General features: G+C 39.0%; 1 protein-coding gene across 4 annotated transcripts in view; it reads left to right on the forward strand.

The window, feature by feature from the left end:
- rbms1b (RNA binding motif, single stranded interacting protein 1b) overlaps nucleotides 1-15,962 on the forward strand; it is an 82,625-nt gene that overhangs the window by 17,058 nt on the left and 49,605 nt on the right. For 2 of the 4 annotated variants that reach the window (XM_082174762.1, XM_082174761.1), the window contains exon 2: nucleotides 11,064-11,245. In XM_082174762.1, coding sequence (XP_082030888.1) covers nucleotides 11,064-11,245 — 182 coding nt within the window. Of the gene's footprint in view, nucleotides 1-34; nucleotides 988-11,063; nucleotides 11,246-15,962 lie in introns of those variants that run through there. The other 2 variants (XM_082174764.1, XM_082174763.1) reach the window with 2 other exon arrangements.

Genomic DNA, 15,962 nt, shown 5'->3' on the forward strand with positions numbered 1-15,962 from the left:
ATAATGTCGCAATGCAAAAAAAAAAATATCTTAATGGTCCTAAAAGTGTTCTTCATTTTCTTTATGTAAAATATTATAATTTCTGATTTCTTCCTACTTTTTTGAAAGGTTAAGTGTAACCTGAACATGTTTCCCGTGGGATTTACTCCTCCTACACCCATCGAGGAGAGTCGGCTTACATGTTGTAGCTCTTCCTGGAGTCAGAAAACACAGAATAGCATAAAAAATCTAATATATCTCCATCTATATTTCATCAACATTGATTTTTTATGTCATGCACACTCAGTTTTGGCTTCTCATGTTTAAACACAGCGTTAAATCAGTCCATATAGCACATATGAAATTGTAAAACCACAAAAAACCTGATGGCCTCACTCAGGAATGTGAAGTATGTGAGCCAAAGGAAACCAAGAGCATGCGAAGGGGGGGGTGAATGTAAAGTCAGATCCTCTCGCTCCGAAACTGGGTTGTTGTGCACTGTACATAATGCATGTAAATGCACGCATGCACACTTAACATGCAATCTGCATTGTTATCCGAGTGAAGAGGCTGTTTGTGAGGCTTGTGAGCGTCGTTTGTGTGCACATCTTCCCCCCCTTTAAAAGAGAGCGCAGTGGTTTCTTCCATAGTGGGAGGTGTAGTTTTGTGGAGAAGTCACCGCAGATCAATGAACTGAGCGAAACAGACGGGCTGGGCAAGCCGACTACACCGAGTGTTCATGGGATATATGCCTCTCCTTCCGCAAGACTTAATATCTCTCTCCCCTATGCGACGATTCGTCTGTAAGTGAGACTATATGACAGCACTGCTCGGTCTCTATGGTTTATAGAGCCACTAACACAACTTTACCCTCCTGGATAGGCAAGAACATACGAGATAGAAGCATTTGGTAGACATTTATTCATCCTTCAGGGGGATATTCGGTTGTTGAGGATGATTTTTGCAAATTCTGGACACACAGTGAGGACGTCGTATAATCGTAAACAGGTAAACCTCTTATTTCACTTTAATTGTGGCCCTGTGGCTTTAAAGTGTGGCTTTGGAGGAGTGTATATGTGTTTGTGGAAACTGTTATGGTGCATTTTGCACTTTTATTGTTGTAGTAGTAATAATAATAACCAAAATGCATTTTAATCCAGGCAGGACTTGCGATGATCGACGGATGAAAGACTGATAGTGGCACTTCCATGAAACTAATCCATAAAGAATAGCTGTCATTCGTGCCCTTCCAATCAAATGCTCGCCTCTGATGGGTGTGTTTTTGTTGTGTTAGCTTTTCATTTTTATTGTGTTACTGCATCGACTCATTCACAATTTTCACCCCCCCCCCCCCCGAATCAAACCCGTCCCACGAGTTTAAAAATAGGCCTCTATTTGAACAAGTTTTTACGTGTCTCATGTACGTCACTGCATTTTCCTCTGATGGGAATATACATTCACAGCCCTGCCCGCTCTGATGTGTGTGTGTGTGTGTGTGTGTGTGTGTGTGTGTGTGTGTGTGTGTGTGTGTGTGTGTGTGTTTGGTTTCAGTGGTTAATCTACTTCACCGGCCTGTAAATGGTCAAAAGTCACAGTGCTGAATTAATGCACCTTGTGTGTGTTTTCATATTGACACTGTTCGTTAAAGCCTTCTCTAATCTCACCCCATGCATTTCACACGCACCACCGATCTTGAACACGTCCAAGTCATATTTAAGCCTTATTTGGAGATTGTGCATAAAGACAATTACAAATTTCAAAACATTTTGGTGGAAATGTATGTTGAGGATGATATTTTGCAAATTCTGGCCACAATGAGGACGTCACATAATTGTAAATGGGTAAAAAAGAAAGCTTATTTGACTTTAATTGTGGCTTTAATAGTTACATGTTCTTTGAAGTGCGGTTTTGAAGTCTTTTTGGGTGAAACCTGCAAAGAAAAGTCATATTTCAGTTGGATTTCTGGCTTTTGCATGAAGAATATGACAAATTTTCATGACAATTCCCTCTCAAATTCTCATTACTTTAATGCCAAACCAAAAACTATATATATATATATATATATATATATATATATATATATAGAGAGAGAGAGAGAGAGAGAGAGAGAGAGAGACATTTATATTTATTTACATTTTATGCAATTATATGTTGTAAATAATTTAAATGATTATTATAAAAAAATTACTGTAATGCATCAAAACATTAACATATCACATTACTCACAATTAAAGAATAATGGGAATTGGGAAGAAAAACTGAAAAGTCAAAATGTCTGCATTACGGTAATGAGAATTTTGGCAAAAAAAAATAAGTCTTCACTTCTCTTGAAAATAAAACACAATGCCTTTAATTTAATACTGTTTTTTAATCTGATTTGGGGGTCAGATGTGTTTCATGTGATCCGTAACTCTTTGCGGTCGGTGTAGATTGGTTTAGGTGACCTTGTCACATCAGCGCGTCATGTTGGGATCAGATAAGTGTCGCTGTTTGGAGTCGCCTTGTTGCGAATCGCATGCTTTTATTGCGTCTCCTAATGATGAAATGTGATTTATCAGCAGAAGAGATTGACCTCTTGATAGAAGGATAGGAAGGAGGCTTGGAAGAGGAAGGGCTCGGCTATATGCGCTCAAGAGGATTATGCATATATTCATAGGCCCGTTCAGCAGCCGAGAGGGATCTCGACGCATGGGGGTGAGGCCGGTTTACTGGAAGTCGTCAGTGTATTTCCAGCACGGATATGATGGGCTGACTAGGTCTGCGGTTCTCTGATAAGAAAGCCAGTCTCTCCCCGCAGAGCTGAATGGTCAAACAGATGCGAGATACAAAACAAGCTTTGAGTTCCTAAGAAAAGCCCGTTCCGCTCTGGGAATGTGTGTGTTTCAGTCAGGCCGGAGGACCTTCGAGGGGAAACACTGGTTTCTCGTCCCTCAAAGATGTTCTTTGTCCACTTGTTTGCGCCTCATTTCCTGTTTCTCCAATGCAAAGATCAGATGAGCGCTCTTAGTTTGTCCTGAAAGTGCGTGTTTTGTTGTGCTGTCCGATTGTATTGTTTCTTAATTTGAAAATAAAAGCTACTTTATTTTTTTTTGCATGAATAGGATGTCAAAGGATGTGATTCTGCTAAAACTATTCATCCTGCGAGCATTTAAAGAGATTAGCACGCTTCAAGGACTTCCCGCTTGACCGGCAACGTGACTAACCGTGCTGTTTTCCAGTGGATCCTCTCAGAACACTTGACTAATAGCATAAAGTCATTGTGCTTTACAGGATGACGAGTTTATTTTCATCTGAAGTAGAAAAACCAGGGGCGTTTTATTTCCCAAGGCCTTCTCAGAATCAGCCGTACAGGAACAAAGCAAAAGCAATGTCATATTGGATAGTATTTTAACTACCCCCTTTTTTTTTTTTCACTGACACAAACAAATAAAGCCTTCCTTTAGCTTGTTATATTTTCATTAAGCTCTAAAAGCACGACTTGAATGGAGAAATAGAGTGACCGGATGTGCTTTTAACTTTAGTATTGTTGCTTTAAAACTTGAACTTCATTTAAACTTGAGAATGAACTTTGGTGTGACTTTGGCTAATTAGGCATTAAAATGCATAGGATTGGTTTGCTTGTTGATTGTGTAAAGTTGCTGTTCCTTATGCCTTTAAGCCAGAAACCCATGTGAAAGCATGCATTTAAATTGGACTAAAACACCTGAACACAAGGAGACTTTGCTGCCTAATTTCAGATGTCAAAACATGCCATTGATAGAAAGAGAAGCTTTAATTGCCCTGAAATGTTCAGTATCTGTAGTGTTGGAGGAATTCATATCAAGGCAGATTTAAGTGACCTTTAATAATCCACCGCCGCCTTCTTTTTAAACTCGAGCTTGTCTTATTTATCCAGTCTTGTGGTTTCGCCTTTACGCAGCTGCATTGGACAATGGCATAAAGAGCGGCCAAAGGGTTTCCAGGCCATTTCAATAGGACATTGACTCTGCCCTGACCCCTAAATGCTGTCTTTGTTGTGTAGACCTTTAATGAAATGATATTTTGTTCGGCACTACTGGATTTCATGGAGCTCAGATCTGTGCTTTTCAGCACCTGCCAATCTTGGGGATTTTCACTGCTGTCTCTGCCTTTGTGTGGGAATTAAAGGTGCAGGAAGCAGTTTTTGAAAAACGCCATTGAAAAGTGGATCGGACCGAGCACCGAAACACACATGTAGCCAATCAGCAGTAAGGGGCGTGTCCACCCGTGATAGGGGAGGAGAGAGAGTGAGCCAATCAGCAATAAGGGCGTGTCCACTCATGAGAGGGGAAGAGAGAGTGTGAGCCAATCAGCAGTAAGGGGCGTGTCCACTCGTGATAGGGGAGGAGAGAGAGTGAGCCAATCAGCAGTAAGGGCGTGTCCACTCATGAGAGGGGAGGAGAGAGAGTGAGCCAATCAGCAGTAAGGGGCGTGTCCACTCATGAGAGGGTAGGAGAGAGAGCCAATCAGCAATAAGGGGCGTGTCCACTCATGAGAGGGGAGGAGAGATAGTGAGTGAGCCAATCAGCAGTAAGGGGCGTGTCCACTCATGAGAGGGGAGGAGAGAGAGCCAATCAGCAATAAGGGGCGTGTCCACTCATGAGAGGGGAGGAGAGATAGTGAGCGAGCCAATCAGCAGTAAGGGGCGTGTCCACTCATGATAGGGGAGGAGAGAGAGTGAGCCAATCAGCAGTAAGGGGCGTGTCCACTCATGAGAGGGGAGGAGAGAGAGTAAGCCAATCAGCAGTAAGGGGCGTGTCCACTCATGATGGGGGAGGAGAGAGAGTGAGCCAATCACCTTAAGGAGACCTTAAGGAGCGGGAAGGCCTAAACAGACGCCGAGGTTGCTTTATATAACTTAAGATATGCTGTCTTTTGCTTGAAATCACCCGTGTGTCATCTTCGCTTGTTTTTTCATTTTCATTATTATTATTATTAATATTAATATAAGCCTGGAACGTCTAAACCTCCTCCATCGCCCATTTCAAGCATCGGCTCCTAAAGTGTGTCCGAAAAGTGAGATAACACTCCTAATATATGGTTTTTCTTTTGGTTCCCCTTTTAGTGATCACTATGACCCTTTAATCTTGTCACATATGTAATATATTAGGGACCTGTTCTTGAAAACCATGTTTGTTTGTTTTGGACTTTGCCATGGAAGGAATAGAGGGGCTAAATATCAATTAGACATTCAACCTAAATTGTCGTAGTAACACAAATTGCTTTTACTTATTGATGTCACCATTGTTGAATATGAATATGAATATGGGGGCGGAGGCATCAGGATAGGGATGTGATCCTCTTTGGTAGGGGCGTGTTTGTTTTGGTGACTTCAGATATCAACAGCGTTTACCAGGAATCGCTCACTGCACCTTTAGGGACACTTCACCCAAAATTATTTGACTCATTCTCATGTCCATCTGAATTTGTGTTTTCCAAAATCATGAAAAAGTACAGTGTTTTTTATATTGTCACACTCCAAAAAAGACAAAATTCACCATAAAAGTGGTTCATACGTATGTCTTTGAGAGTTTTGAGAGTGCTTGACTTAAATTTCAGTTAATTTTTTGCTAAATGCTATCAAAATATAGTGCATAAATCATATAGACTACTTTCATCTTAGAAGAAGAAAAATAATACATGGCCCAAGTGGCTCGGAGGTAAGGTCATTTTTGGGTGAATTGTTTGGTTAAATGTGAGTCAAAGCGTAAATAATACTAATAGAAGTAAACAGAAGTGCTCAGTGACAGCATGAAGTAATATTCATCTAATAAGCCCGTAGCACTATTCCCAAAATCTTATTTGACATCTACGCCTCATATCCAGTACAAACAATGTATGCTATTATATGAGAGTTGAACTTTTACTCTCAAATTAAAGCTCTCTGGTGAACTTGCATTTGCATATTAATAACATAATGCAGATCATTTTTTAAAGCTGGCTTCTTGAATGACTTTCCTCTAATAAGTCATGTTACAGTACATGTTCATGTTTCTTTCAGTGTTCTACATATAAACTTTTTTATTACATTTTCATAGCACAGAAACAGGAACATAGGCTTTATTTTGAATCAGAACGGTACCTTCAGAATTCATGCTAAGATTGTTGCATATGCAAATACATATTATTGCATAATTTGGTAACACTTTATTTTAGTGTCTTTGTGACATATGTTACATGTAGTTACTATAGTAATAACGATAAATTATGCATATTACATGTAACTAACCCTAAACCAAACCCTCATCCTAATCCTAACCCTATAGTAAGTACATATAGTTACTTAATACTTAAATGTATAATTACAGTGTAACAAAGACACCTTAAAATAAAGTGTAACCCTTTATTTTAAGGTGTCAGTATTACAGTGTAATTCTACATTTAAGTATTAAGTAACTATATGTACTTACTATAGGGTTAGGATTAGGATGAGGGTTTGGTTTAGGGTTAATTGCATGTTTTTATAGTTATTACTACAGAAATGACATGTAACATGTAACAATGACATAACATTGCGTTACACTTAGTGTGTTCAAATGGGTCTCTAGACTGCAGACAAGACAGAAGTGGAAGATTAATGACTTTTTCTGGTAATTATACCGACAGGAAAATGTTTAGGCTTCTAAAAACCAGCCTTTAGATTAGTTCCTCATTGGTGTTTTCCGGTCATGTGACACGTGAAATAATATCATGTGCACTATCATGTAAAACTAAAGGAATGTGTTCTCACAATGAACTTTCTGTTAGTTTAATGTTGGAGCAGAAGTTGTGTAAAAGGCAGTTTTCCACTCCAGTCTTGAAACTCATCCAGTCAACTGTGTCACTGCTGCATACCAGAGATTCCCAACGCTTCCTCCTCCTTGTTACTTCCACAAAAGAGCGAGCGGGATAATCACAGTTGAACTGCGAGGGCACTTGAGCAGGAAGACCTCCACAGCACAGAACATCTGTGTCCATACAAAACAGGACGGAAGTGATGTCTTTACCACACAAGAACTCTTTTATAGTGCGGAGAATGAAGCCAGCAAAGCATTGACCTCAACAGATCCCCAGCCCGTTCAGAAATTCCCAACGATTTTCAATGCGCCCTCACATTTGGGGTCTGATTATGAAGTTTTCGAATGGATCCTTGTGACATTTACGTTTATATTTGAGAAATCAATCCGAAGGTCCAGTTCTCACTGTACAAAGATTCTTTCATACCTTCTGATATTTTGTCTAGTAGAATTTTTATTTGACCTATAGTTCATATATTCCATCTAGGGATGCACCGATGCATCGGCTTAACATCGGTAACGGCCGATATTTGCCTCGTTAACTGCCATCGGCCATCGGGAAATAAAAATGACATTCGCCGATGTCACATGGGCGTCAGTTTGGTTTGATATGCTGGGGACAGAGACGCATTCGGAAGTGCATTTTCAGAAGTGCTGGGTACAATGACGCATTTATTTATTTATTTTCTATGAGAAAACTCCTTTTCTCGAGAAAAGAACGACCATGGTGTGTAGCAGAAGAAGCGGCGGAGTATGCACGATCCGCGAGTGCTGAAGACGTTCTGCACGGCTTTGATGGGTGCGCAGGAGGACACAAATGGGCGGCGACTGCTTCTTCCAGTGGCGGGAGCTTTTCCCTCAGCGCCGTCAACAGATAGAGCGTTAACTGTACACACCGCCGCCGACTTGCGCTGCAAAGAAACTCTGGCCTCCCTGTCAAGGACTCTTGTCAAAAAGTACGGGGAAGCTTGACCGCTGTGAATAGTGAGTGAGAGCGCGCGCGCGGTCGGGGCTCTCTCTCTCTCTCTCTCTCTCTCTCTCTCTCTCTCTCTCTCTCTCTCTCGCAGAAGAGCGCGTGCGCGCTTAAAATTTAATATTTTGGTATGAACATTCACCCGTGTTTTTTCCCTCATAAATGCGAACACGAAAAATAAAATGAATATTATAATGTTTTTTTTGTTGGGTCAGACAATGATTACCAAATTTCTCTCTCATATTGCTCTTCATAACAACTGAAAAAGAACTTATAAATAAGGTTATAACTGTCAACCAGAAAGTGACATTAAAGGTTTTTTTTGTTTCATAAATTGGTCTGATTGAATTTGTGCTCATTCTAGGATAGTGTGATCAAGAGCCGAAAGACTTGTATGTTTCCGTGGCACAAAAGAAGGAATAAATAACAAAAAGAAAAAACATCGGCATCGGCCACTGGCCAAGTTGTTATGTTAAACATCGGTATCGGTATCGGCCCAGAATTTCCCAATCGGTGCATCCCTAATTCCATCCCTTTTACTGAATCTAGCATGTGTACAAAATAAATCATGCATGATAAACCACAACACATTCACCACTATTATGACCAAAAATATCTTTATTGCATCCGTAGGAACCAAAAAACTGTGTTTTTTTTTATTGTGCTGAATATTAAAAAGTCAAGTAACTTAATATCAGTCTTCGGCTTGATAGATATTATATTTAACTCTATATTTAAATTTTGCATATAAAAGCTATATCCAAAGGTATGACCTTCTTTCGCTAAATCAAGTCTTTTGCAACTTCACTGGAGTATAGACTGCTGTAGACTTTATTTATTTTGAATCAGAATGGCCTCCTTCATTCCTGTACACTTCTATTGCATCAAAAATTGCCTCACTAAATTTATTAAAACTTATGATTGCGTTTACATGTTTCTCAGGACTGCAGAGAAAGACTCAAGTGCTTTTCCCCGGGATTATACCTTCAGGAAAGCGTTGTGAGTAAAAGCCAACCTTCATATTAGTTCCTCATTAAGGTGCTGTTCGGTTCTCGTTCGGCATGAGGAGTGGGAATTTATTGTCAAAATTTAAGTCACTTGCTTAAATGGGGTAGCGGGGCGGACATTTTGAATATTGCAAACTTATCCACCAATTACTAGGCAATGCATGCATTTCATGCATGCAAATATGACAAATATTTTACCGTAGAAATAAATAATTCCTTGTAATCCTCTTGAAATTGTTGTAGACGTTCAATGAAACAAGCATGATTCACCTGCACTGAATATCAGAGATAAAAACGAAGTGCTGTCGTACATCTGCACATATCAAGCTCTTACAAAAGGCTTCAGCACAACAGCGCTCGCCCTTCGGCCTCTTGTGCCGCATTCACTTCCTTTAGATTCTCAAAGCGTCCTCTCCGACAGCTTTGCTCCTAGGTCAGAGCTTCCGGCCCCTGTGGACCCACTTTATGCTGACAACTGCTTTCTGAAGTAGAAGAGACTGCACTGCAGATATGGATCACAGCGCTGCCAGATACTCATCCTAGTACTGACAAACATGAGCAGTGTAGCATTTGAGCTGAGGAGATTTCGGAGATCCTGTACACTACCAGTGAGTTGGAGGGAGAAAGCAATGCATTGATGCATCTCCTGCTTAAATTGAAAAGCATATGTTAAACCAAACTTATTCTATTGGTGAATCAGAAACGGACATGTTTTGCAATCTTTACGAAATGTGAGCATTAACCATCTTAACTTGACAAAGATTTGCACCCATGCACTGTTGCCGAAATTTTTCCCAACAAAAAATCTTTGTAAACATGCTTCCTTTAGGTCCTGTTTTATCCGAGCTACGACATTGCTTTCCTGTTTTGCATTTGTTGCAGCTTGTGTTTTATGTTTGCTCTTGGAGATTAGACTTGGAGTTACTCTTTGTTAGGTTTGTAAAAGCAAGCTAATACCTTCTCTTTTGGACAGCATTAATTAATAGTGATCACTGAAACGAATGAATGATTGAATGAATGAAAAAATGAATGATTTACTGAAATTAAAGGGTTAGTTGTTCACGCAAACATTTGAATTATCCCATAATTTACTAAGCCATCCTAGGTGTATATGACTTTCATCTTTCAGCCAAACACAATCGGAGTTATTTGTAAAAAAAATGTATCCTGGCTCTTCCAAGCTTTGTAATGGTAGTGAATAGTTTTCGAAGCCCAAAAAAGCACATCAATACTTCATAAAAGTAATCCATACGACTCCAGGGGGTTAAAAATATTTTTTCCTTTTTGTAATAAAAAATATCCATATTTGTAACTTCTGAAGCGAAACAATGCGTTTTTGTAAGAAAAATATCTTATAAATGATGTCGGCCTTAAAATTATTTTCTTTTTTCCCCGCCAAATGCATCTTTACAAATGTAAATGGGCCTAGACTGGAAACATTTTTACATTTCAACACTGAGATTGCATTAAGAAAACCACATAATGGATATAAACATGGTAAAATGTGTTCAGAGTAGCTGAGAGTAAAACACTTATTATTTCAAATAGACCAATATTTTGTTTAAAAGTTTGAATAGCATTAATGTATCCGCATTCAGGTTTGAAACAACATGAGGGTGACTAAATTTAAGGATGGTGTATTCATGTACAACACTGCATAAGCAAACCTAAATTACAGGTTGTTTAACTTCCTCCTCAGTCTTTATAATGAGTGTGACGAAGGTTTGGGCGGCTCTTTGACAGTCATGTTCATCTCATAACTTATAATAGGGTGACCAGACGTCCCGGTTTACTTCACAAGGTGTGTCCCAAAGTCCCAACAATTCACACTAACAAACGTAAATGTGTGCCTGGTTTATCAGTTGGACTCATTGGGAGTGAAATTGTGTTTCTGGAATCGTTTCTCAAAAAAGGAAAACAGAGGAAGCATTTTAACATCAAATAATTACACATTTCAGCTGTTTTTCATCGTTTTGCGTTTGATTCTGTTCAAAATTTGGGGAAATGCCACTAGTCAGTAGTCAAGTCTTTATTTCTATAGCACCTTTTACAATACAGATTGTTTCAAATTAGCTTTACAGTGAAAATAATGCAACAAAGTTTGTTTCTAGAAGAAAATAGCGTCACAAGTAAGTTCAGTGATGCTCATACGTTTGCTGGATTAGTTGTGCTTTTTTCTGTCCAATATACAGTACTTCTTCTGCCTAGGCTATTTCTTTCTCACTGTGTACTTTTCACTTCCCTGCTTTCTTTCTGTGACCTTGTTCCACTCTGACTTTAGCTTTGTTTTGTGTGTGTCCCCCCCACCAGCCCCCCGTTGGCCCCGCCTCCCACCCGATGGCTCCGCCCAGTCCCGGGACCAACAGCAGCACCAATCACAGCAGCAGCAGCAGCAGCACGGCCGGCTGGGAGCAGCTCAGTAAAACTAACCTCTACATTCGTGGGTTACCGCCAAACACCACCGACCACGACCTGGTCAAGCTCTGTCAGCCGTGAGTACCACCCGAACTTTCATTTCTGGAGAAAACGCAGACAAATATCAAGATTAGGGCTGCACTGTAATGGTTAATGGATTATTAATCACGATTATTGTCATTTTAGAAATTGATTGCACTTAAAGGGATAGTTCAACCAACCAAATTAAAATTACCCCATGATTTACTCACCCTCAAGCCATCCTAAGGTGTACGTGACATTCTTCTTTCAGACAAATACAATCGGATTTATATTAAAAAATGTCCTGGCTAATCCAAGCTTTATAATGGGAGTGAATGGCTGGTGAAAATTTGAATCCCAAAAAAGTGCATTCATCCATTATAAAAGTACTCCGCACTGCTCCGGGGGGTTAAAAAAGGTCTTCTGATGCGAAGCCATGATTTTTTGTAAGAAAAATACCCACATTTATAACTTTATAATCTAAAATAACTAGCTACCACCAGACGACTTTTTCACCAGCCATTCACTCCCATTATAAAGCTTGGATTAGCCAGGACATTTTTTAATATAACTCCTTCAAAGAAGAATGCCATACACACCTAGGATGGCTTGAGACGAGTGAGTAAATCATGGGCTAATTTTCATTTTTGGGTGAACTATCCCTTTAAGCACAAATCAACCTCAACTTTACCACTTTTTTTTACATCTTTACCAGTGGTCAAATATCACCTGATTATGCTTAATTAATCGAGAGAATCAGAAATCGTGATCACGATTAAAGTGCAACCCAAATCAGGATATTATTTTTAAGCTACTGTTATCATACAGCCCTCACCGAAAGACTTAATGATTTAGGAAACCGCTTTGAGAGGTGTTTTATTTGCTGTGGTAGAAGATAAGATGAACGGTGTGGCCTCCAGCGCCCCAGTTTATCCGTATGTGTCTCATTAAGCCCAGTTTCGCTGCGAGACGGCAGCTCCTCCAAATGAAGATCGATTACTGTGGCCGTTGAATACACAATCCAATCGCTGCTTTACAGGGTCATATTTGTAGTCCATTCCCAGTTCTCTTTGAAACAATGTGCAGTTATTGCTTGATGAATGCTTCAATGTGGTCGAATGGCTCTGAGGTCAGTCTATCGATCAGAGATTGTCCGAGGCAGATTATTGAGAGACGTACAGCTGAAATGTTTTGCCTGAGATCTGAGGACTGTTTCACACTCGTTGCAAGTCAGCAGCATCTTTGGCATGATGTCGATTATCACAAAAAAGTATTTTGACTTATTTTTGTGGGTGTTTTTTAGATAAAAAGGCACAATTTGTGGTTACAGCGAGACAGCACAAGCCTATGGAGAAACATTTCCATTGTAAAAGCAGAATTGTGGAGCTTGTGTTTGTTATTAAAGCACTTATGTGAATGATTTCTGTATATTACTTGACAATTAAATCATCTTTATGAAGTGAGACTATGTTTCTACTGATTATTGATAAGTAAATGATTCGCTAACACTGGCATAAAGTCTTATATCTTCTTTTGAAACTGTGTATTATTTGCTAAGGATGCACAATGTATCAGAATCATATTGATTATCGGCTAATATTCAAGAATAGTTTTAAAATGTATCTATATTCTACATATATTGGTTCATTTCGCCTGTTTTTACATGTAGATCATATTTGCAATCATCTAATGTTCACTTAAGTTTCTGAAAACGATACAATTATCGTCTGTGCAAACCACAAAAACATGAATTTGTGAAAATGGTGAGGTCATGCATATGCATATTTCACGTTCAGTCTATTACGCGTATAGTGTTTCTTTACAAGTGACATCGCCAACTACTGGCCGAGAAGTATAACGCAGCGTTTTTAGTCGTTTCCGTCGGATCCGTGTGAACGGGGATCGCTTTGACAACGTTGTTGTCTGTACGTGAAAAACGTTGTTTTAGTACATCGTTGTCATGTAAACACACCCTTAATTGAAAAACGTTTAATTATATTAATAATTGAATGAAATTTCTATCAAATCTAAAAAAATTCAACGTTTGTGATTCACTTGTAGCATCTAAAACAATAGATTTTTCAGTGTTTTATTTACATTTACTTATTTATAAGTTCATACAATTATTAAGATCAATTATTGGCCATAAAATTTAAATAATGATCGACTCATTTGTATCGGCCAGAATTTGAATATTTGTGCATATCTAGTATTTTTGAATTTCTATTTCTTGTGTTTTAATGCTTTTTTTTTTCTTTTTTTTATAAACTGAGGAATTATGCAACACATAATTATGCCACACATTCTGTCGATTTAATGATTTATTCAACGGTGTTGGATAAAGAAAGAGTCATGGCTCTGCTCTGTGGTCTTAGTATTGTAATCTCACACAGCCTGGCACTGCGGCTCAATGAACTCTCATATTTCGGTCACTCTGTGTCAAGGGCTGGAGGGTGACTTTCCCCTCTAAGAGGTCTGGGATGAATGCCATCAATAAAAGATGAGGCATATGCTGTGTCGCTTTGAGTCTATTGGATAATTTGATGTGATTTTAGAGCAGAATCACAGGACCGGTCCTCAGAGGACTCCTGTGAGTGAAGGCGCTAAGAAGATTGACAGATAGACCATACTGCATTGCTGCGGAGAGAAAAGGACACTTAGGAACAGAACAATCCCGTGTGTCTAAGTTAGGGTGAGTGGTATGAGCAATTATATATCAGCTAGTCATTTTTGCTGAACATTCGATGCAAAAATACATTAAATGACCATGTTTGTGAAGACTTTTTGAAGGATAGTCAATTGAATTAAATCATTTTATTTTCATTTTCATTTGAGTTTTGATTGGATTTGAAGTTGGGCCAGAAATTGACATGGAATTGGGGCAAAAATGCAAACAAAAAGGCCACCAAATTCAAGATAAGGGGACAAAAAGGCCAACTTTGCAGTGTATAAATGGCTATTGTTGATGCTAATACAATTTTATTGGTAACAATCTTAAAGTAATTGGGTAAATGTAAGTATTTGGCATTGAAGGAAACATAGACACATTTAATAAGCGAATGCCCTTACACAAGATGAAAAAATGCCCTTAATTCTAGGTGGCAGATATTGCACATTATCAGAAACCACATTATGAAACATTTTGAGTTGAAAAAAATAAATGCTTAACTACAAAAGTCATATTAAAAGAACATAGTTCAGGGTTTAAATTCATATCTACATTTAAAAAAAGTTTTGAAGCACATAATTTGGCTTCTATATTGATGCGGCACGTTGAATATAATCTAACCTTTTGATTTATTTGATTTATTTATCCCGCTGTGAAATGTTGCAGTGCTCATTGTTTGTTCTTCGCTGTCACACGTGAGTCAGTCCTGTCCACTGACCGTGGTGTAAAGGGTGTAGAAAGGTATACTGTTTGCTCAAACCCCAAGAACAAGCGTAACATCTTTAGAGGTGTACAGTTTCAAAGGACCACAAGGTCTGTTTTGGTGCATCGCTAGCAGAAGCCGAGCACAGAATGATCCTGTTACTGAATCTCGGATGGAGACTGGATGAAAGACCACTGATGTGACTTTGAAGTCTCATTTTCCTCCTCTGAGCCCTTCATCAAACTTCCTCCCACTCTACACACACACACACACACACACACACACACACACACACACACACACACACACACACACACACACTCACACTATCACATATCAACAAACATCGACTTTCTAACACATTGCCCTTTGTGTTTGCTAATTAGATCTCATTACTCAGGAACAGAATCAGGACTCAACAATATAACCCTTTTTCTTTTTTTCCCCCTTTTTTTGACCAGATATTTCAAAAAGGAACATATACAGTACTGTGCAAAAGTCTTAGGCATGTTAATATGTTTTAAATAAATATATAAATATTATGCATTTTGGATTTTTTTTTTTTCTCCTACCTAAAACTATTGTGAATAGTTTCATATATCACATTATTTTTTATTTATTAAGGTATTTGTATTTTATTTTTAAAAATATTTTATGCAATAGTTACCTTTTACATGCATTCATGTACTTGTGCACACTGTTTCGGCCTTATTTATGGTTACACTGTATTTTATGGTGTACTTGTTACAGTGTAATTATACATTTACATACTGAGTAATATCAGTTATAGGGTAGGGTTGGGAATAGGGTTTGGTTTAGGGTTAGTTGCTTGTAATTATGCATAATTTACTTAGTAAGTTAATGTATAAGGACCCATTTTTTACCCTAAGAAGTCTAAACTCCTTCACATCACATTGTAGTCGGTCTTTGGAATAATTATACATTTCTCCGTCTTGCAGTTAAAAACATCCACATGCCGAGAATCAAGAACACCATCCCCTCGACAGGCTCCATTCCTGTGTTGTGCGTTTGAAATGTGGCGCGTTTACGATGATGTCATGGCAGTAGAGGCGGCAACTATAACGATCAGTCCCACCCACTTTAAAGCGGTACTAACTGCAGTGGAAAAGCAACCGAGCTAAAGCGAACCGAACCGTGCCGTACCGAGCCGAGTCGTACCACGCAGTGGAAAAGCGAAGCGAGCCGAACCGTTCCGTGCCGAGTCGAACCGTACCGAGCCGAACCGAGACGTACCATGCAGTGGAAAAGCGCCATTAGTAATGACCTGATGTGTCCTGCGTCTCAAGACACATGTATAGGGTTAGTACAGAGTCCAATGTCACTGTTTCTTTAAGAAATCAGCTTTTTCATACATGCATCACCTCAAATAACTTTTCAACTG

The sequence above is a fragment of the Leuciscus leuciscus genome, assembly GCF_965113295.1.
Source record: "Leuciscus leuciscus genome assembly, chromosome: 7".
Classification (NCBI taxonomy): Eukaryota; Metazoa; Chordata; class Actinopteri; order Cypriniformes; family Leuciscidae; genus Leuciscus; species Leuciscus leuciscus.